Source organism: Uloborus diversus, chromosome 2 (genome assembly GCF_026930045.1).
Source record: "Uloborus diversus isolate 005 chromosome 2, Udiv.v.3.1, whole genome shotgun sequence".
Lineage (NCBI taxonomy): Eukaryota > Metazoa > Arthropoda > Arachnida > Araneae > Uloboridae > Uloborus > Uloborus diversus.
Window position 1 is genome coordinate 219790182 of NC_072732.1, and position 23711 is coordinate 219813892.

The 23711-nt window shown below is 32.3% G+C and overlaps 1 protein-coding gene across 6 annotated transcripts in view; it reads left to right on the forward strand.

Annotated features, from left to right (window-relative positions):
- The window catches only part of LOC129216277 (uncharacterized protein DDB_G0284459-like), a 307700-nt gene that overhangs the window by 268175 nt on the left and 15814 nt on the right, over positions 1 to 23711 (forward strand). For 5 of the 6 annotated variants that reach the window (XM_054850483.1, XM_054850486.1, XM_054850485.1 and 2 more), the window contains 9 exons: positions 2350 to 2464; positions 6551 to 6855; positions 11626 to 11895; positions 13151 to 13261; positions 14639 to 14747; positions 17952 to 18158; positions 20135 to 20295; positions 20915 to 21163; positions 22755 to 22878. In XM_054850483.1, coding sequence (XP_054706458.1) covers positions 2350 to 2464; positions 6551 to 6855; positions 11626 to 11895; positions 13151 to 13261; positions 14639 to 14747; positions 17952 to 18158; positions 20135 to 20295; positions 20915 to 21163; positions 22755 to 22878 — 1651 coding nt within the window. The remainder of the gene's footprint in view (positions 1 to 2349; positions 2465 to 6550; positions 6856 to 11625; positions 11896 to 13150; positions 13262 to 14638; positions 14748 to 17951; positions 18159 to 20134; positions 20296 to 20914; positions 21164 to 22754; positions 22879 to 23711) is intronic. The other variant, XM_054850487.1, reaches the window with a different exon arrangement.

A 23711-nucleotide genomic window follows, 5' to 3' on the forward strand; every position in this document is an offset into this window, starting at 1 on the left:
AAGATAGTAATTTCTATTTTTCAAATTTTTTGACCTATAAAAACAACTTAAGGAATGCCTAGTTATAATATTTAGAATTGAAAAATTTCTTTTCCACTCTTAACTTTCGTCACAAAATTTATTCATACAAAGTCTCTTTAATTTCATGCATAAATCTCCTTATTTTTCATCTTTCAATGTTGGTAGCTATGCTTTATTGACTCTTTTGCTAGAACAAAATATACAAATGCAAAAGTGCTGACTAGTCCCATCGAGTTAAACTCGATCAATTTCCAATGAAGAAGCCCCTCATACTGTTAATAACAGCTCCCATGTATATCCTATTGCCTATCTGTCCACAAATTTAGCCAATTATTATCCTCCATTTTTAGATGTTTAAATAACTGGATCCTGGCCGCTCGGACTTTCCTTTGCTTGAGGCTAAACGTACTAAGCTTTTCAAACCTAGAATTATTTTAAGTCTCTAAATAACTAAAAGTCTTAAGTCTCTAAAATTTTGTGATAATGATAGTTAACTTTTTATATGACAGAAAATATAATAGTGTTCTAATGTTATTTGTTAACAAAGCCTTCAATTTCAATACACGATATACTTTTGATTTAACAATTTCCTCAATTAAATGATACAGTTCACTAATCCGGATTTGACTACATTAAGCGTCTACGGTCCTCTATTTAACGACATCCTTGATTTAAGGATAACTTTTTCCAGTCCCTTGACAATCGTTAAATCGAGTTTATTCTGTACTATATTTCGCATGATTGATAAATTACAACTATACATCTCAACCTCAGTCGCAACATGTCGTAGCTAGCAAATTTTGAATTGATCAATGTTTTAAAAAATTCAATTCAATTCCTAAATTGCTATTCATTGCTAAATTAATTGCCTTCAATTGCTAAACATTGTTGGGACACAGGGCACAATTTTCTCTTTTCGAAGCCAAGATCATTTGCAGACCTACAACAGTAGGTGAATTAGATTTTCTGGAATCCTTTTACATTCATAAAAACTTAAATCATCTTTGCAATAAGTCTTTTGCTGTTCCGCATTTTTCTCCAATCTTATTCAATCTTACATGTTAGAATACGTCATATTTTGCCTCAGCACTCGCTGATAGCTGACTGGTCAATGTTTTTCCGGTTGCACATTTAAACTCTCCCTTGACCTTGATTCATCCATTTGTTCATTTCACACTGAGGAAGGAGGCTATTACCTCCGAAACATGATCAATGTTTTGATTCCAATATTAACTTTACCTTCTAACTAAATTACAAAAGCTGTGTGTAAGCAACATGCAAATTAAATGATTCAATGTCCTGGCAGAAGTAAAAATATATTTATGGGTAAAATCAATCATAATCTGGATCAATAGTTTTAGGACATGTTACTGTCATTGTTCAGATTTACATGATACAGTCGGACCTCCATATATCGAAGTAGCAAATTGCTGGAAAAAAATTTGATATATAGAATTTTTGATATATAGAAACGATCTTATTTTATCCTAAAAATCTCCTAAAACATTGAAATGAAAGCTAATTTTCGTGTATGAAACCTAATTTCTAATTTATACAAGCATTAAATGAAAGTTAATTATTAAAATATAACAGAAATTACTTTTTTGCGCCTTCATACATCTTCATTCTTCGGCAATTCAACTTGATCTGCAACATGAGGGGATTTTCGTTTTGACAATGTCATTGAGAGAAAAGTAAAAAATCAATCTACTTAACTTGAATGATTTTTATTGAAGCTAAAACAACTAGGAATGATAATCAACAGACAAAAGGGATGACTTGAAACTGTTTTTACAATGTTACTGGTTACAACTAAGATATTTGAAGTAAATTTGAAGGAATTTAAGAACTCCAGAACGAAACAACGACCTATCTACACACCCCTCAAACCCAGATTCCTTATGAGTTTCGTAGCAACCTTTAGTGAACATAATTTTCTCCCCTAACCTTTATTTTTCATGAGATAAACAGTGTAAAGTGAAAAAAAGACCTACTAATGTCTCGAAAAAAAATCGATATATAGAGAGTTTTTCGATATATAGAAACAATTTTTCTATGTAATGAACATAGAAATTTACTGGGATTTCGATATATAGAAAATTTCGATGTGTGGAAGTTCGATATATGAAGGTTCGACTGTACCTTAAAAATCAATGTGTGCATTTTTTTAATCACTTCATATTTGTTATATGCGAAAGTTTTAGTGTAATTGACTGTTTGAAAAAGTATATATATATATATATATATATATATATTTTGATCAATTTTCTTCTGACGTTCAATCTCCTCATTATCTGAAAAGCAATTTTTTGCCCTTCATTTCTGCAGCCTTCCGGCACAGACTTGAAAATCAAACTTAACTTGAGCAGCACGGAAGATGTTCTGGGATTCACTTTTCAAGGAAAGCAAGATGGTCAAGTTGTAGTTACCTCAATGCTAGAAGGTGAGAAGAAACATTTTATTTCGTTTTTCCAGTACGATCTCTTTATTTTCTGCACAGCAGCTGTGTAGTCAAGCTGTATGCAGGGGGACTGCTTCCCCAACCTTTTTTATTTTAACTCACACAATTATCCCCAACTATTTAAATGAATGTCTTTGTAATCTCAATAAATCTTCTGATGGAATCTACGAGGTCCCCCCACCTTTTATTCCAAAACTACACGACTTTTGCACAGGATCAAAAAAAGTTGTACTTGTTGAGCCATAAGGGAAAACTTCATCTTATGCATGAAATGCAGTAAAAATGACTGAAAGAGGTAGCCCCCCCCCCTTCAGTTAAAAGTTCACAGTACCTTTCAAACAGTTTTTTTAAATTTAAGTAAATTTTATATTTTTTTGAAACTATAACATGCATACTTATTTCTTAATCAATAATTTGTTTTCAAAATTTAAAAATATTGCCTACTTTTTTAAAAAATTCAAAAAATTGAAGAAAATTTCAATTTTTTGAAATCTCTAAGGCTTTTTTATTTTTGCACTAATTTAAAAATGTTTTTTTGCTAAACAATCACTATAATCATCTCTACAAATCTGTGCATTCATTTGCTTATGAGTTTGTTAGAAAATTTTCTGTGATTAATTATGTAAAAAATCAGTTTTTTTTTCAAAAAAAATTGGTTTTTAAAGATTTAACATGCTCTAAACATTTGAGTAATTTATAAAATGCTTATCCAATGCACTGTTTTGTCAAATATGTTATACCAATTGCAAAAAGTATTACTTTAGAGCTGTATCTTTAATAGAAAAAAATCCTTACAGATTCTAATGACATGAAAACACAAAAATACCATCATCAAGAAAAAGCAGTTTAATTTTTTTCTTTTGCATAAGAACACATAGTGAGCATGGCCTAAAACCACTCATAACTTTTTAAATATTTGAACTGAAGCAATGAAACTTTTTCCCTGTGTTCAGAATAGTTTTTACTTTTGAAATAAGCAATAACATTTTTTTTTTTTATCGTTTCATCATTTTTGAGGTACTGTAACCCCTTAAATCACATTTTTGAAAAAATTTAAGTTACAATAGATTTTATATTTTATTTCTTCCAAAAAATAAATAAATAAATAAAAATAAAATGTAAATAAATGAAAATCAAATCTATTTTATATTAGTTGAATCTCATCATATTACTCTTTTTCCTGAACATATGTTTATTATGCTATCTTTGACCAAACATGTTGCACAATTCTCATGGTATATGGAAGAAACATGAAATGTTCTTTAGAACAGATAAAAAGATGTATAATCGAAACCTTGTTTAGGAAGACCAAGTTTAGCTCCATTCCACCCGTAAGCTTGTCTGAAGTCTGTCATTCCTTTTAAATGAAGCAAATGTATTCTGATTTTGAAATCTAACCTAATTCGCTCTGCATCTTTATGCCACTTCTTTTGCGATACTTCTTCAACTGGTTTATTTCGGTCTAGACTCTGAAAATGTTCCGTTTCCTGGAGATGGATGAAAATAAGTATTATTTTGTCTAAGAAAAGGATATACCTATAAAAAAAAAAGCCCTTGGTATTTTTACTTTAAAAAAATTAAAAAATTTAAAACTTGCAAGCTTACGCAGTTGCCTCCTCTGCTTTATTTGAGATTGAGCATTGCTGGCAAAAACTAAATTAGCAATTTTCTGCATATAAAATTTACTGGGAAATGTCTTCTTTTTTAAGGACAACACTTATGAAGTTTATTTGGTTTAAGGTTTAGTGTTTTGCATTGTTTAGTTTATTTGTAAATTATGCTGTTTGGTACCAGCTCAAGCCAAAAGGTTAAACCTGAATTTTATAGAATTTTGAGAGAATTACTGAAAAAAAAAGGTCCAAAGCAAAGTTTTTATTTTCCCCCTGTTGTTGCAGAGCAATATTTGCAGCAAACATTGTTATGTTTTCCAATTTTTAGGAAGCTTGGCTCAAGCTTCCGGTCTCCGCGTGGGAGATCATATCGAGTCAATCAACGGCACCTGCACTCGATTCAGAAAGCTTTCGGAGATCAATGCAGTCTTGAAGAAAGGGAAACTGAGAGAATGCGTGGAACTCAACATTTGGAGACGGAGTAAACGTGAGCATCACATACTTGGTAGCTTGTTCCTCTACACAAAGATTCCAAGTCCTGCATGTCATTGTCCAAGTTCAAGTCCTGCATGTCCCAAGCTGTTGGAAATTTCTTTCTTGTTGTAATTTTTAAAAAGAGTCCATTTTGCTGCCTTTCATTTGCTGATCTCCAAGATTTTTGTTTTTTTGAAGTTTAATACCCACTAAGTTCCACCTTCAATTTTCAAGGGTTGTAACTATATTTCCCATCTATAGCTAGTTGAAACTAAATTTCTTTTATTTTTAATGATATTATCAATCTAAATCTTGCATATTTTTACATTAGTAGTGAATTGGATTAATCAGGAATTAAAAATTGTTTATTGTCTATTCTTTCCATTAAATTCTTTTATTGAAATGACTTAAAAGAGGTACATTTGGTCTAGAGGGATATATGATCATAGCTTTTAGAAAAAGTTTATTTGCTTCAATCAAAAGTTTTCTGGTAGCAGCAGTTTTAAGGGAAAGAATAATTGTTCCTTTGAAATATTCTACTTGGTTTGCATTTTGTTTACCCACAGTGAAATCCCTGAGCCCTGGTCCTATATTGGGTGTTTAATATTTCATTTGAGAATGCTGACTATTTAGCTTGAAACATATTTTTTGAGTAATTATCTCACTTAGCAAGTTTTAAAATATTAAATAAGATAAATATGAAATAAAATAACATAATGCTCGTTGCAATCCTGTGGGCTACAGGTCACAATAAACTAACTGAATACCTAGGTTGGGCACTAATATTTTCATTTTGCATGAAATAAAAATCTATGACTTTTCAAACTCTAAGTAGTTTATGCTCGTTTTTGTTCAGTGCATGGAAATGTGACATTTTTCATTGCTTGTTAATTTTGATCATTGTTCATTTTAATGAATGCATTTTTTTTTTTTTTTTTTTGAAAAATGTATGCAATTACTTTGGCAATTGTAATTGATTGAATTGTTAACTGTCAAAAGAGAGAAGCTGGAGTTAATTATTAATATCTAAGGCTAGACTAAGGCTAATGAAAATCACTCCAAAGTGAAAATTCAAGTTGGTTACGTTGTTTGAAAACCGTACATGGGGCTGTGATATGTTAAAGTCTGATCTCTGTGGTCAGTGAAGTGACCTTTATATAACAAGTTGAACTTCAGCATACTATTACAGGCACAAGATTTGTCAGGCATTTGTTTAAATTTCCTACTTTTCATGAAATTTATGAATAACTTCCCATTTCCCTGTTTCCTGTAATTAAAAATTCAATAAATTAGCTTCTCGTACATTATTCTATTTTAAGAAATGTTTCTGTGTAGGTCATAAATATTCTGCATCATTTCTTGCAAAAAATTCAAGTTGCTTTAAGAGTATTTCCTTAACTATGTGCAAGATACCGGACAGCGTGGTTATTGCATATCATGGATATAACTGGACTGTCTGGTACATTGCACATAGTTCTGCTTTAGCCCTGGCTTAAGGGCAGTAACTTACTGCTAAATACCTAAGCCTTCAATTTACAACTCGAACCGCACCATGCTGCGGACATTCGCTGGTGAGATAAATTCACTTAATCCACCAGTTGGTTGGCACTCTCGGCTTCAATGAGATGACATCTGCCACCGGCTCCATTATTCACTATTCCTGAGTGAGGAGTTCTAATAAGAACGAAACTGCAGTCTCTGGATGTGATAACAGGGCTGCCTGGTATATTTTACGTCATTTTGCTTATCCCTGGCTTAGGGGCGTTAACTTACTGCTAAATATTTCCTTAATTGATAATATTTATGTATCTTTCATTAAAGAAATTTTCAGAATTGATCATTGTATTTATCAATTTTACTGTAAGTTCCGCATTAAATGTTTTTATTTCACTTTTGATTGATTGATTTATTTTTTTCAATATGATTCAAAAATATCTTTTGTTTGCCACTGGCTCTAGAATGAAATACTTTTTCAATTTTATAGCCTCTAATGAAAATAGTCACATGCATCAAAATGGAATGACCAATGGTTATGCATCTACAAATGAAATTCAAAATGGCCACATAGAAGTTGCCAAGAATGGCAACACAGATGTCATCTCGCCCCTTCGAGGACCCGACAGCCCCATGAATTCTCCGAAACTTGTCCAGGAAGTATCCAAGAACGGCGAGAGGAGCATAGAATCGGAAAACGAAATGTATGTCGACGATTTCGAAGAATGCCGGAAATCCCCAATTTCTGTGTGCAGTACGCAAGCTTTAAGCAGCACAACTTCAGTCAGTAATCAAGTATGTTACTTTTTTTTAAATTAGAAGAAAGCTTTCTCAAACTGAAAGTGTTGAAAGTAAAAAATAAAAAAGGGAAAAAATTTCTGTGGGTTTTTTTTTTTTATTATTGTTTATGAAGTTGATTAACATTTGTTTGCTCTTAAACATGTTTCAAAGAACTGGAGATTAAATATTACAGGTGTTTTTTTAAGTTTGGGAGCAGGCGGGTGATTCTCGAAAAAAATGTCCCATGCATAACGCTAAGTTTTTTATTTTATTCAAGTAACTATTAATTAAATATGGGATTAACTGTTATGCCTTGATCAAAGCATGTATTATCAAAGCATGTATTATTCCCTATCAGCATTATTTTTTGAAGGCTTTGGTTAGCTAGGGAGGAAAATAACTTAGCGTTACACACGGGACATTTTTTTGAGAATCGCCCAGGCTATAAAATACTTCTTAAACTTTTTGAGCTGAAAATTATATTCTTAATAAAATTTGTTTTAGAATTTTATCCTTTATTTACATAGCAATTCTATTAGAAGGTTTTAAATATTTAAATTTATAAATAAAAAAATAATTTTTCAGTCTCATTTCGTTTTTTGGAATATAGGTGTAAATATTTTAAATTTTACTTATCAGTAGTGAACATTTTTTGTTATTTCATTATATAGATTTTGTTATTGCTAATAGAAATGAAAACTATCAAAAATAATTGCATTTTTGAATTTGGCTTTAAAAAAGACTGGGTTTTAAATTTGTTTTTTTATATAGGCATAAAATGCTTATTTACTAAGTGAAACTAAGTGTACTTTTTAAATATTTGGTATCAAGGTTACTTCTAATCAAGGTTACTTCTAACTGTTGATTGAACCTGGGATGCAGCTTTAAATATTTTATAAAAATTTAACTTTATTTTTTAAAAACTGTCTTTTGTATTTTAATAACCAGAGCTTTTATTTTAGCTAGAAATATTTTAGCTCTTCAAAGGCAATTTATCCTTTTCATTTGAGGAATTCAAAGCATCTGTTAATATACAGCTCTGGTGTGTTATTTTACTTTTTTTTTTTTTTTTAAATTCAATCTTAAAACAAATTTATGCAATTATAGCTTTAGTATACTTGCATAGAAACATCTTAAAAACATTCATCAGATTCACTACTTATGCCCTTAACATTGTAGTATTAAACAAAATGGTCTCTGTACAGAATGTGCCAGTGCAGCCCAATGCGAAAAAATAAATAGATTGTACTAGATACTTTTTCTCTGCTAAATATTATGTGAAATATCCAGCAGTTTTTTGATATTTCCAATTAAATCCCTTTTCAGTGAACATGTTCTTTTCTACAATATCATGTAATGTAATTCTCTATATATAATTGCATATTTTCAAACACAGGAAAATTCCCTTCAAAGCCCATCTACAACGACTTTAATCCCTCAGTCTCTAAAACCAAATGGTTGTGAAACGTCATCTGCTTTAGCTGTAAAGGATAAAATATTAGATAAAAACAGAGACAAAAGTCCAATTCCAGAAGTGACTATAAAACGTTTTATCAAGAAAAAGGATAAAGAGTCTTCTAAAAATAATTCCACTAGTTCACTTGACCCAAATTCTGCAGAAAGTGTCAGAAAACCTCTTCTTGTTCAAAATTTTGGGGAAGAAAAAGTGAAATTAAAAGTTAAGTTGAAACCCAAAGCAAAATGTGACGGCGATTCACCTTCCTCGGAAATAGAAAGTTCTACATCCAGTCCCGAGGCCCAAAATGTCGGGAGTCCGAATGATGGAAAGCTTTCTGACAAAGAGGAGATTGAGAAAAATTCTAGTCCTTTACTTAATAACATTCCTCATGGTAGTTCCAACAGAGCAGCAGATGATTGTAGTTCCTCAGAAATAAAAGGTGAAGTTCACCCTCGATCGACCGACTGTCATCCGAGACGAACCGAACAATCTCTCTGCAACAATAATAAAATGTCCATCAAGATATCTGATCCTTTGCTGAACAAAATTATGTCCTCTGAACTCTCACAATCTGCTACTAAGTTGGCCACCAACGAACTGACTGATTCAAAGAAAGAGGATCCAGTACATATAAAATATTCTAAAGATGTACCAAAACAGAGAAAAACAGGAGCAAAATTAGTGACCCCTACATTTTTTTCAAAAAATCAAGAGAATCAAAAGGAGTCTGACACAGCTGACAGCAAACGGAGCCCAATCACCAGTATAGGAAGCGAATCTGTCCCTTGCGTTGTATTCAATTCCGCTGAAAAAGTACCAGATATGAATTGGAATTCGAGCAGTCCTCGTAGCGACGAAGTGAAAGAGAGGCCGGTTGATGTTCAAGGTGTGTCTGTCTGTAAACAGAAAGCAAAGAACAAATCTTCAAAGAAGAAGGTGATCTTATGCAGATTTTAAAATCATGAGTGGCTTTTGCATGGGTTTGCATTTTTCATTGCTAACTTGTGTGCCTAAGAAAACCGATTTTCATCCCCCATTTGCTGTTTGATTTTGATGCTTTCTTAACAATTATGCTTTCTAGTAAATTAAACAACTAGAGTAGAGTTAAGTCGATGTTAGCATTAGTGATCTTTAAAAAGATTTGTTGTATCTATTACTGGTTTTATGGTTGCTGAGAGATTCAGCAAACCATACCACATGTTTTCAATTAACTGTATGTGAATGAAATATTACATTTGTGTTGGTCCCAGTCCCAATGGTATGCAGCAGTATATTTATAAATCCCATTTATGAAGTATTGGAATACTTGTCTGTTTCAAAAGAACTTGCTCATCTGTCAATGATTTTGAAAGTGTGTAAAAAAGTTACCCACTATAAATATTATTATTATTATTATTATTATTTTCCAATTCAAACAGAAATTTTAATATGTTCAAAAAGACTTAATTTCGCAGGTTTTGAGCCATTTTTAATCATTTTGTGTCCTTTGTGTTATTAACTTGTTTTCCATTTTTTTCTTTCCAAAATGAATAAATATTTCCCTCAAGAAAAAATAATCCCTTACACAGCTTCCTTATGTGCAGATGCACAAGAGAAAGCTGAAAAGACATACAAATCATTTGAAAATTTTGCTCTATGAATACAAAGATCTATGAGTTTTATTTATATTTGTTTGTAGTTTTGTTATTTTTGCATGTTTGAAAGTTTTTGTGTAACTAATCTTATTTAATATTTTGGTTTTTACTAAATTTGAACGAGGAGGTATTGTAATTTATACGTCAATCTATTGCAAATTAAAAATAAAAAAAAACTTGCCGAAAAATAGTGGTAGGGCGTATTAAACATGACTGAGCCAATTTTTCATACTGTACCATGATTATCTAAAATTGTAATGTGAAAGTTGAAAGTAGTAACTGTAATTTGTTGAAGTATTGCAAAGTTAAAAAAAAAAAAAAAAAAAGAAGAAGATAATAGTAATTGAAGTTTAATCTAAATTAACCAAAGGAAAGTGAATATTAATTTTCTGTTCCATGTTGTGCCATGAATTATTAAAATTGTAATCTAACAGAGTAGCTTTGAAAATAAATAATGATTCCACTTTTTTTCAAACTTTCTAAGAAAAAGCTCAAAATTCAGGTGTCAAAAAAAAAAAAAAAAGGCAGAGAGACTACCCACAATTTACACTGATTGTTTGGTAATCTGGTAGTAAAGTTTTATCGCAAATGAATTCAGAAAAATAGAAAATTTTTAGGTGAAGGCTGTTTTAGAGAAGAGTTAAATGGAAACTAATTATTCTGTTAATTTTCAGCTCTCATCTCACGCTTAAAAAGAGCCCTGTTACTTTTACAGTGAAACTTCGATAAGTCGAAGTTGCAGGGAAAGCAAAAAATATTTGAGTAATCGAAAATTCGGCTTATTGAAAATGAAAACAAAACAGTAGAATAAAATAAAATATTACCACTGAAACCCATTATGTTTATTATATGAGCAAAAACTGATATAAGAAATCCTCGAGGTACTCTTGTGTCATACTATATAAACTTGACATAACTAACGTAGTATACATAAATTCACGAGTTTGTATAGATTTTGGAAAACAAATTAATTTTTATTCGAAAACTCTTTACTTTAAAAAAAAATCCACTGACTCAAAAGTTCTTGTTTCTTTTCGTCACCAGAAATATTTTCACTATTTTGCCGTATGCATGATAAAATATCTTCATCAGTAAGTTTAATCTGTGACTTAAATTCTGTCATTGACAGCAACAAAATCCATAAATAATGTGTTTGGTTTGGTGGAATATGTTCAATTTCTTTTGTTAAAAGCTCCATTCAATTTTTAAATTTATGTCAGAGATTTGTTAGATTCACTTCGTCAGGACGCTGCCGGTTTTTTTTTTTTTTTTTTCACATTATTTCGGGGGGGGGAAACGATTTTGACTTATATAGTTATGTTAGCAAGGGAAATCTAAACATGGTCATGAAAGAAAATTCGGCTTCTAGAATATTTCGACTCAACGAAATTTGGCTTATCGAAGATAAATAACATTAATTCTCCATTCAGTTAAACGGGAATAAAGATTCACTTCGGTTTGTCGAAGTTTTCGACTCATCGAAGTTCGACTTACCGAAGTTTCACTGTATTTGAGTCAACAGCTTATGAACCTCAGTGGATGTTTAATTAAATATAATTTGAAATGTAAAGAAAGAAGATGTAGATAAAGAATAACTTTACCTATTGTAATTATCCATCAGCTTGATTGATAGCAGTTTCTTAATTCTTTATATGCAATTGTAACTCATGTGGTACTATTATTTTTTTACAGACATCAAGTCAAAAACAAACAACACATATTGAAGAATCAATCTCTGTTGGCAAAGAATCGCTCAACATCATTTTCGAATCCCATCCCACGAATAATTCTAATCAGGAACTTCCAAGCAGAGGGAATGAAGATTCTATAGGCAGCTGTGAAAGAAATCCCCTCCTCTCCAAACAGGAGGTTGTTCCTGTGGAGAAAGTGGCCGAAGAAATGGAAAAGTTGATTCTGGAACAGCTGGAAGAAGAGGAACGTGCTAAAGAACTTGCAGCTGAGGTATGGTTCCACGTGAATTAACCCCTTGATATGCATTGACAACTGGGAGATGTCATGCATGTCCCATTACAGACTTTGATGTCTCTGAGACATTATTTCAATGTACTGTTATACTTTTGACTTATCCCAGATGTCATGGTCAGGGGGGATACAGACTACCATTTGGGGGGGAGGGGTCAGTGTTGGAGATTATAGGGTTTTGGGTACAAAACATTTCTGAAATTGTTTGGGTGTCAATAAAAATCACCAAATTGGCCAGGTATAAGGCTCTTAGGTGTACATTTTACCAATTAGTTTCAAGAGCAATGAAAGGATGTAGTATTTCAAATATTTACTCTAAAAAGTAGTCAATGAATTGAAACGATTACTGCAGTCATTTACATTTATAACGTATTTGAACTCAGTGTAGTAACTAAAAATATGTCAACGGTTTAGGGGGTCATGGTATGTCAATAGGTTAATTGCTTCTCCTTTTGTCTCAACATGAACACAAATCCATTCAAGGGCGCCCATATAAGGGGACAAGGGGGGGGGGTCGTCCCCCCCCTTTTGAAATTAAAACTTCCTTGCTTTTAGTACTTTTTTCTTTGCAAAAATGTAAAAACATTTTTTCTCCAGCCATTAATGAATAAGTTATTAAAAATGTCAAATTTTAATGACTCTAATCTGTCCTGAAATCAGTTTCCACAGAGAAAATATTTGAGCCCCCCCCCCTTGAAACTTTGCATATGGGCGCCCATGAATCCATTGTTTCTTAAATCATTGAACATATAGTTCATTGCTATACAAATTCAGGGAGGTCTTTCAAATGAATAAATATTTATAAAAAATATTTTTGTTTTCATTTTAAAAGGCATCATGAACTAAGTTTCAATTACTATTATCACAAGCTTTTAGTATCAAACAATAGTAGTTTTAGGTATTTTCACATCTTTAAGTAAAGTCAATATATTTTCAGAAAAGGTTTACATACAGTATAAAAATTTATTTTTGTTTTATGTTTTGTCATTTTGAATATATATATTTTTTCTTTTTGCTTAGATAGTGCATTATTCTCTCTTTAATATTTTCTCCTTAAGTGTTCTTATAAATATTAAATGATCTTTAAAAAAATGATTTTACAGACAAAAATGTTACCTTTTTCATTTCATCTTAAATTTGTAGATGTCTTCATTTATAATTTATTGAATTTTACTGTTTAAATGATCTTGACTCTGTAATTTTCATTAATCTTGCAATGCTTCACATTCCTTAGATTCAACAAATAAAAAGTGTGGAACATCTACTAACTGCTCCTCCCCGTTTAGCTGAACCTCCCAAAGAAAAACCTCCTCCCCCTCCCATAAGTTCTAATGAAATACAAAAAGTGAGTATGAAAGTTTATTTTACTTTGAAGTATTTTTTTTTTTTTTAACCTTTTTAGTGTGTAATAAATATTTCAAACTATGACATTGGACTGCCAATTTGATAAAATAATAAAATAAATAATGAAATTAATGTTATTGCAAAAATGAATCATGTGCATGTTTTTGTGATCTAAGAGCCCTCTTAGTTTTTGTAGAAAAGTTTTTTGAGCTTCTGACGTCTTGCAATAATCCCAAAAAAATGCTTCATAATGTCGATTATTTTTATTCATTAAATTAATTATTTATTTATTTATCTCTTGTATAAAAGAAGTTTTTCTCACAGATTTGATGTTTTGATATTGAGAGTTAACTTGCAGTTTTTGAGAGAATGTTCATAAAATTTTCGATGAAATTTCAAACTACATGCTCCTATCAAGGGCTGAATTTGTCATGATTTTCCCAAAATTCCTAATTTTTAAAAACCGTCCTATTAATCCCAATATTTTGAACATTGTTCTAAATATCCTAAAAATTTTCAATTATTTATACTGAATTTCCGTAGAAAAAGAGGAAGTTCTTAAACCAACTGACACTTTTTTACTTGGTCTTGTTATTTTGTTTACATCTCAATATTCCAATTGAAACTATTGTGTATGGCACTTATTTGTTCAGAAGTGCGCAAAGTATGTTGTTATATGACAAAGTATGTTCAGTTTGTTTGTCACAACATGAAAAGACGAACAGTGTAGCTGAAAGTTAAATTTTCCTCAGTGACCTGTGGACACATTTTAAATACTTTGTAACACCACTTTATCCAGAACTTAGCCTTTTTGTTTTGAGTAACTATAAGTACATACTAACTATAAATGCATGCTGTAAAATTTTTAAATGAAAGTTTAAAAATCAATACTGCCTCAACCATCAATTCTTGGGGGAGGGAAAGGGGGGTGTACAGTAAAAAAAAATCAAAATATGTTTTTAATGAAAAAGGGTAGATAATTACTTTCGGTCAAAAATATCTTTTCCAAGATATCTCGGCTTTATTTTACATTTTTTTATTTGAATTTGTTTTGTGTTGCATTTTCAGCAGATTAAACAACTATCCTTGGGAAAATTTGAATCTTCTTTCGCTCCTGATCTAACACTAGATTTACTTCGCCCTAACTTTATTGTGAAAAATGTTTGCCATAAACTGCACATTGAAGAAAATTAATGAATTTGATTATTTAAGGGGTATTTTTTGTGCAATTCAAAAATCTTTTGCATTGGCACCTATGATGGATGTTTCAGATTTTTTATAGTACGAGTACATTTCAGACTAAGATTTGTTCATTGTTCTCTTACCCCAATGTTATTTCCTAATTATTTGTTACATTGTCCTTTACTTTTTTTTCCAGCCTAATTCCCTGAAGAGAGTCAACTCAACAAAACGAATCAAGAAAGAAATTCATAAAAGGCGCTCAAATTTCTTGGGAATTGAAAACACAGATGAAAATATTGTATGTGGTATGTAAAAAATTATTTGTTCTAAATTGCTCTACGTTGAAGATTGTAAAAGTAATTTCAATGATTCAACTTTCTTTAGTTCATCATATTGGAGGTTTATTTTCTTGTACTGAATATTTCAATTCCTCTTTCAGTTATACCACGTATCATAAATTGATTGATAACAGTGTTAAATTGCTAGCTGATAGACCTAAATATGCTGCAGATAACTTTGTTTTAGTGTGCTGATTATTAAAAGTTTTTTAAATATTTTTTTTAATTCAGTAATATGATTTAAAGAATACACCTTTTTGTTTGAATATTATCTTAAAGTATTATTTGATTCTGTGTGAAAAAAGCAAATGAGTTGAAATATTTATTTTTTATTATTATTTCTATATATATATATATATATATATATATATATATATACACACATACATACATGTTTTTTTTTCTTTTGCTTCTCAGATTTAAACATTTCTTTGTGCAGCTCTTCTATAATTTAAATTTTTCTCTCCATTTCATGTCCATAGAACTAGTGGGACAAATCTCAAACACAAGTTGAAATTGAACAATAGCGTAATGTAAAACACAACTGCTGCATAGAAATCTTGTGTTTGACTCATATTATCAACGTCTGCCTTCATGTTAAACAACTCTAGGGATAAAATCTTTTGGTTGTCTTATCCAATAATATCCAAATAAATTTTTTAATTCCTCTAAAAAAATTCCAATAAATTATGCCTTAGTGGTGAATAGTACAGGGCTAGAATCCCAGTTCTTACTATCTGACATTAAGTAATATTTCATTTTTACTTTCTTCTATATCTAATATATAGAAGAAAGTATTGGATTCGTGCAAATTTTCGAATTTCGAATTTTGACGGATTCGAACGTTTTGAGGTGTGCTCAGTCCATTTCGACTAATTTTGGAAAATGTCTGTCTGTCTGTCTGTGTGTATGTGTGTGTGTCACGTCTGTGTGTGACCAGTTTTTTGTGGCCGCTCTACAGCAAAAACTACCGCATGAAATCGAACGAAATTTGGTACACATATGTGCCCCTATGTGAACTTGTGCCCATTGGTTTTTGGCGCAAATTCCTCCAAGGGGGGTGGAGCAATGGGACATTATTTGAGTTACGCGTGATTGCTATTCCTCAGGAAGTAACTGGCGGAATCAAACAAAATTTGGTCCATATGTTGCCAGTAACAGGAACAGGTGCTGATTCAATTTTGGTGTCAATAACTCAAACGGGGGTTGAGTTATAGAACGTTTTTTGTCGTCAATTGTGACTGCTGTATCTCAAGAAATAATGAACGGAATGCAAGAAAAATTTATCGGCAAGTAGCCCTTAGTGGGTATAAAAGCTGATATTCTTTTGGTGTCAACAGCTAAAAAGGGGGGTAGCGCAATCGCCCGTTCTTTTTTTCCATTGTGAGTGCCCTATCTCAAGAAGTAATGCTACGTTCTGGTTGAAATTTGGAATATATGTGAATCCATATGTAAACAGGCTTTGGTTCAATTTTGACACCAATCGCTGCAAGGTGTTTTTTTTTTTTTTGCGAATAAAAATAGCTTTATTAATGCAACAATAAGAAATATAAATCGTAATAGATTGTCGTCTGCGTATTTCTCGTGATTTTAATTGTATGGAAATGATCGGAAATATTATCTCAATGATTTAAAATTTTTAACTGTTGCCATCTTATGTTTGTTAACAAATAAAATATTTGTAATTAATTCAAGCAAGGATTTTAAAATAACTTTCAATTTTTGCTCTTTGCTTTGCTTTTGCAATAATTCAGACATTGGGATGGTCGTCAAGTTTTTGCATGTGTAATTTTTTTTTGGGAATATTGCTTCCTCGTCAAGCATGGGGAGGGATCAGAAACAAAAGAAAAATATAGAAGAAAGTTTCGTAATGGCCACAACATACTAGTTCAAGTACATGGCATATAGTATCCAAGAAGTAGCCATTTTGGGGATAGGGACGTCTGGGCAGTGAACATAGTTCAAATGGGGCAGTGAACATCGTCTGGGCAGTGAACATCGAATACAGTGATCTCTATTCACTGTTCCCTTAACGTTCAATGCTTCATCTGTTTTGAACAAAAACTACCCTGCGTTTGCATTTTAAAACTTGGATGGAAAAAGATTTCATAGAAGAAAAAAATTGTTTATAACACTGTTAAATTCAGTGTATTTTTATTACCAATGAACATTTGGATAGTCTTACGCCAGAGTGAATTATGTGATTTTAAAAATTCGAACTTTAACATGTAAATATGCTGCAAATGTTGCTTTCTGTCTTTAATTAATTAAATATAAACATGTCAAATATTACTTGGTAGTACTGCCTTTCTAGTTTTATGAAATACAATTACGTTTTATGTCTATTTTTCTACATTAATCTAACTTTGAATCTTCCTTCTGATTGAAAAATAAACAATATGGTTGATGGGTTCATTCCGGCATAAGACCATTCATTTTATCCCAACCCATTTTTTTTACATTTCGGTCCAGTACTAAATAATCCTTTTTGTACTTAAGACTAAATTATCTATGAGGGGGCATCCATAAATGATTTCATGCTTTTTTTCAACATTTGTGACCCCCTCCCCCCTTTGTCATATAGTGTCATATTGCACTACCCCCTACCCCTTTTTGTTACATGTCACGTTATGTTTCATAAACATTTTCTTTTTTAAAAAATGCATAAAGTCGCACTTCTTATTGCTCCCTTGCCACAATTTCATGAACCCTCTTCAAAGTGTGACTTCATTTGTGGACAGCCCTCTAACCAATATTTTGTAAGTGCTGTTTTTGCAATAAAGAAGCAAAATAGCTCTACCTATTAAAATTAAATACCTATATTATTAGTAACACCTTATGCTTAAAATCTTTTCATTGTATCTCCTGAAAATATTTGGATCAGACCCGGTATCTGAAAGTAAGCGCGAGAACTGAGATAAGATAGTGAATTTGATTGATGCATTTCACTAATTATTTACTTAGATAAGAAATTACTGGGACCAGATTAATGCATGAGTGTTATTCTCGATATGTATGTTTCTGAGAAGGAGCCTATTCTTTTCGATAGTCTAATGCTTTATTTATTCATATCAACCTTAATGCAACTTAAGTGAAACTTAAGTTTTTTCATCTAAAAGTACTTATGTCAGTTTTTGAATAAATTAAAGCATTTGTGATTATTCCATCCAGATGAATCTTCAGTGCCACCCCCTCTCGCTCTGGAAGAGATTCTCAAGGCTGAGATGGAATTGGACAGGGAGAGCAGGAAGAAGCTGGAAAACGCCACTGTCGAAAGACTCACGCTCGAAGAGAAAGAGATAATGCAGAAAGAGCGGGAAATCATCGAAACACTGGAGTCTGAAGAGAGGCGGAGGCTTCTTTATGGCATCCATTCTGGTGAATATTTTCATTTTCTTGCACTGTTTTGTTGTTAATATGGCCTCAACAGGCTGCATAGAGGCAGAAAATGTTTCATTTTATTTATTTATTTATTTTCTGGTGCAGAGCATCTTGTGAGAAAGGTCTCCATTTAGAATGTATATCTCACATTCACATGTTGTGTAAGAGAAAACACAAAAGGTAACTTGAGAGTTCGATATCATGTTGTACCAAACGCTTTACATTCCAATTTCTCAAACAAGAAATGGCAACGCTGAGTTAAGGCCCCGGGATCCAGGTTTGCAGAGTCAGGGAGTTGGAGTCTGATTTTGCAGTAAGAGAGTCGGAATTGGAGGCTTTAAAAATCCATTCCTCAGAGTCTCATTTTTCCTCTGATTTTGCAGTCCTACTGGGATTTCCTGTTTGAACATTACCACCTTTGAGATGGCCTTTTTTTTACAATACTTTTGTAACATGATGTTTTTGAAACATTTTCCTTTAACGATTTTTAATTCAAAAAAAAAAAAAAAATCTGCCTAATTATTTTTGTCAAAAGTTACAAGTTTCCTTCCCTTCCTTCCTCAGTGGCAAGACAGCCCTAGGTGGGCCGTGGCCTTCTCAAGAATCTTCTTCCAGGCCTCTCTTTTTTTTTTTTTGCCATGGCTTGCCAATTTTTCACTCTTATGATAGAAAAATCCTTATCAAGGCAATCAACCCATCTGAGGTTAGGTCGACCCCTTGTTCTAACTCCTATGGGTTTAGCCTAAAAAATTCTTTATTTAGTCTTATAACTTGGCCAGCCATTCAAATCTTTGAGTTTTTATGAATTCGACCACATCAGGTTGGTTCTTCAGAGGCACGATGCAGCTCTAAATTAGAGTGCCTGTGCCGAAAACCATCTACCTCCTTTCCTCCAAAGATGGCTCTTAAAATGCGGCATTCTAAGACACGATGGGAATTTTCATTGTTTTAAGTCAAAGTCCAGGTTTCTGAGGAGTGAGTGAGTACAGATCTGATAAGAGATTTATAGATTAAAAGATTAGTTTTCCTTTTAAGTAAACTTGATTTTAAGTACTTTTTCAATCTGTAGATTACAAGTATCAGTGATATTTATCCCTGTTTGGCTAACACTTTATTTTTAAATTTCCAAAATTGCTCCCCATTTTTGATTTTGTCAGGTAAAACTTTGAACATGTTGTATATGCTTTTAAAATTTTGAAGAAAAAAAAATCTGTTAGTCGAGATTCTGTAATATTGTTTGTATGTAGTAAAGCCCTGGACTAGAAATTCTGAATAGTAACCACTGGCTACCAAAGTCACAAGAACTGATTGCAACTTGTGCACTTTTGGTAGCCATTTTTTACAAAAATATGTATGCTAAGGCCTTGTACCAGCTCAGAAAGTAAATAACTTATTCACTAGTAATATTAACAACAAATTAAAAGATTATGGTACTCTACAAAAACAACAAACAAAATTTCATTAGTTATATTTTTTCAGAATTACGTTAGCTAGGCAAGATTGACTGATGCGCTGGAAGAGATAGATAACTGCAAGGAAGATTGGAAGCTTGTTGTAGCAAGGTATTATTTTCAACAAAGAATTACATGGTCGCCACTTTAGGTGACTACGATTTGGTTCTTTAGTAGCCACTTTCAATGAAATGGTTGCCCGTTGTAGACTGGTGACAACTTATCTAGAGCTTTACTACGTAGTCTTAGGAGAATGCCCAAGTATCTTGAAAATGTGCAATTAATGGAAATCAACTGCAAAGCATGTGAATTTTTTTAGGAATCATTGTTGAATTTTTTGAGTTGTTTGGAACATATTTACCTGTTTCGTAAATCCGAAACTGATTGTTTGTATAACCATGATGTTTTGAAAAAGTCTAGAATTTATACTGTGTGTTTTTCTTGTGAAAATTAGCCACATTGTGCAGATTTTAAGCACTTAAAAATAGCTGAATGACCTAAAGTCAGGTAACATCTTTTCAGAATTACCCAGCATGCTCCCCAACGACTCGAGGCAGACAAATTGCGAAGAAGATCGCATTCTTGACCTACAAGAAGAAAGGAAACGTTTGGAAGAAGACCACCTGTTCACTAAGGAAAAACAACTTATACTAGAGCGTGCAGAGTACATCAAGAGACAAGAGGTTTGTTCTAAACCACTCAACTCCTCTGTAATACTTGAGACTGCATTTTTTTTTAAAATTACTTATTCACTTTATTTACTTTTTAAGTTGAAGCTTACATACATATTTAATATTATTACACTTTCAATGTATCCCTAATGATTGCCTATATCTCAAAATAACATCTGATGATAAAGTAATGTTAGTAAATTGTGCTTATATATAATTATTTTAATGAAAAATAATTTTTCTCTTTCAAATAAGTTAACTAAAATGTTTGAAAATTGCATAAAAATTTCCCTGTGATTCAGCATTTTAACACTATTTCTTCTTTTTATTGCTGTTTCATCAAAAGCCAAATTGCTATTGAGCTAGAATATTATGCATGTCTTCTTCCATCAGGTATGAAAAAGTTACACACACACAATTAATGCTGTTTTTACCATTAAATCTTCCCGATACATACGTATTGGGAAATCTTGCATGTTACTGGGATTATTCCTTTAACTGTTTATTTCTCCCTCTGCGAAAATAGCATGTTTCTTCGGGTTGACATTTTTTGTTCAATGTCTAGTTCCCTAAAAGATCTCTCCTCGAAATTTCCTTGGACGAGTTGGCAAAAGTTGATTTTTCTTCGCAGGAACCTCCTTCTGTGGCTGATCTCTCTGCACCTCTGCTCTCTGCTGCGACACATTTCCCTTCTCCCGCTCCTTCTCTCTCTTCCGATCCTCTCGAGTCCAACTCTAGTGCTTCCCCCGGTGGTGGTGATGGGAATCCCGTTCTGTCCGATAACACGCCGATAGCGCCCCCTGGTGAGAAAACCGTAGGAGAGGCTCAGACGATCAAGCCGCCCAAGCCGATCCCTCCCCCGAAGCCTTTGAAAAAGAAGGTGAATTTGAATCGATGCTTTGTTGTTGTGACAGGTGGCCCATTGGAAACGTCAAATTTAATTTCAAAATTCAAGATGGTTTTTGCTGGACTTACACTGAACTGGGTTCAGGCAAAACTGTTAAGTGGTTATTATATCATGAATAATTGGTACCATGTTCTTAAAAAAATGGAATATAAAAAGAACAAAATCAAATTGCCGAAAAATTACTTCGAGGTGCACACCCCCATGCTATAAATTAAATCTGTGCCAAATTTCGTGAAAATCGACCGAACGGTTTAGGCACTGTGGGCATATATTGAACACCAATGACCGCTGTAACTGTGCGGACATATCTTTACTTAAACTTTGAAAGACTAAACTTTGACTTTTTCCAAGAAAGTCATTCCATTGCAACACTATCACTTTAAATTTGTGTTTTCAGTTTAAGAATCTCATATTTGTTAGCAAATCTTGGACATTATAAAATCCCGGAGAAAAGATATCTCATTGCATCTAATCATAAAATCTGGCCCACCAATGAACCTCTGCATTTCTGTCAACCACGAACCAAAAAGCGTTTGCCTTAACGGATGGATGGTTTTTGTTGGGATGTGGCATAGGGTACTAGCCTTTGCTGGCCTATTTGTTCAAAATCAGTAATCAAATGCCAATGAAACATTAAGTCTGCCATTGCCAATGGGCCTCCTGATATTTTGCAGCATATTCACAATATAATATACTGTAATTACTGTATATTAAGTAAATTACCGCCCATTAGCTAGGGCTAAAGCAGAAATACATGAAATACACCGCCAGCTCAGTCATTTCCAGCCGAGGACTGCAGAGAAATGACTGAGCTGGCGGTGTATTTCATGTATAATATACTGTATTGGCAAATTTCAAGATGTGAAAGATCAAAGTCATGTTTATTAGTGCATGAAGTCGGGTTGTAGTTCTTAAAATCATCGATTTATAGGATAAATTTTAAATCAATTTTTAGCTAAGTAATTTAAAGAAAACATGGTTTAAACAAAAATTAATAGTGTAACTTTAAAAGGTATTTTAATGAATCTATGTGATCTAAAACTTAAAAAGATTGCTCAGAAATAATTTAAAAATTTCTATTTTAAGTTGGTTTTTATAAATGTTAAATATTATAATTTAAAAGTGTAATAAATAATTATGATCTAAAATTTAAGATAGCACAGAAATCATTTAAAACTTTCTATTTTAGTTCGGTTTTTGTTGGAAGATATAACATGGTGAAAAACTATTAAAATAGAGGATTACTTACTTCTTTTCAACATCTGAGTTTATCATCTTATAAAATCTATGTAACTTATAATTTGTCAGTTAACTTACCCAGCCTTAAAATATGCAAATGATTGAAATCTGTGCAAAATTTTAGATGCAAACAATGAAACTCATAATTGAGTGTTAAAATGAATGAATTTTTCTTTTTGAGAGCATAATTTTCTGTTTATCTGTTTAATAAACATAATAATTTATTTATTGATAAAGTGACTCGATATTAATTTCAATGTTTTTAAATCTAAAAATAATCATGAAATCATATTCCTGACTTGTTTTTCGCTGCCATCCTTTTCAGGAGGCTATCCGCAAGGAACGCGAGAGGCTCAGGCAAGAGCAGGAGGCTCTCCAGAGGGAAAAAGAGGAGCATCGGCGCAAACTGGCGGAACAGGAAGAGCTCCTGAGAAACCAAAAATCCCATGGTACTCTAGCTAGAAAATTGCTTAACCTCGCTCTAGTACTAACTGTCATCATTCCACTGTCACTGGGATACCTGGCCTCTTGTGTATCAAAAGTGCATGATTGACGTCTTCCGTGCAGTTAGAAAGATTTTTTTTTTTGCTCTTTTGGCATTTTTTTTTTCTTTTGTAGAGTCGATTTTCTCTAAACTGAACACTTGTGGGACCGAGCAGAAGTGTTTAGATTATGGGGTGTTAATTTAAGAGGAAGATGGGATAATGCATATCATCGCTTTAGAACAACACTAAGACATACAGAGTTTTCCCCAGGCTTTTTTTTTAAGAGGGCACTGCGCTCTGCGCTCCCCCTTCTTTTTTTTTTTTTTTTGCATTTCTCAATGTGTCCCCTTGCCCCTTTGAAGTTTTTACTAAACTTCATAAAGGCAAGTTTTTTTTTTTTTGACCATGAAATATATTCCTCTTGTTTCCCTTAAGATTCTTAGTAGTTATTTAAAAATAATTAAAATTTTAACTTTCAAAAAATAATTACTGTTGAGAGAAATACTTGGATTTTGTATGCCTAAAAAGAAAAATGCACCCTTTCTACTTCAAAATTTCTATTCAAAAGTGTCCTTCTATAATTGAATTAAAATACTCTTTCATCTGGAAGCACCCTGCCCCTTTTTTGGTCTAGGGGAAACATTAACATGGAAACCCAAAACAACAGTAAGATAACCTACTGACATTTTGAGGCGACAATATTACTATGCCATCAAAATGTGTTCCGCATATTGGGATGTTAATATTAAAGAGTATTCAGACAGAGTCCACTGTATTTATAGCTTTGCAAATTGGTC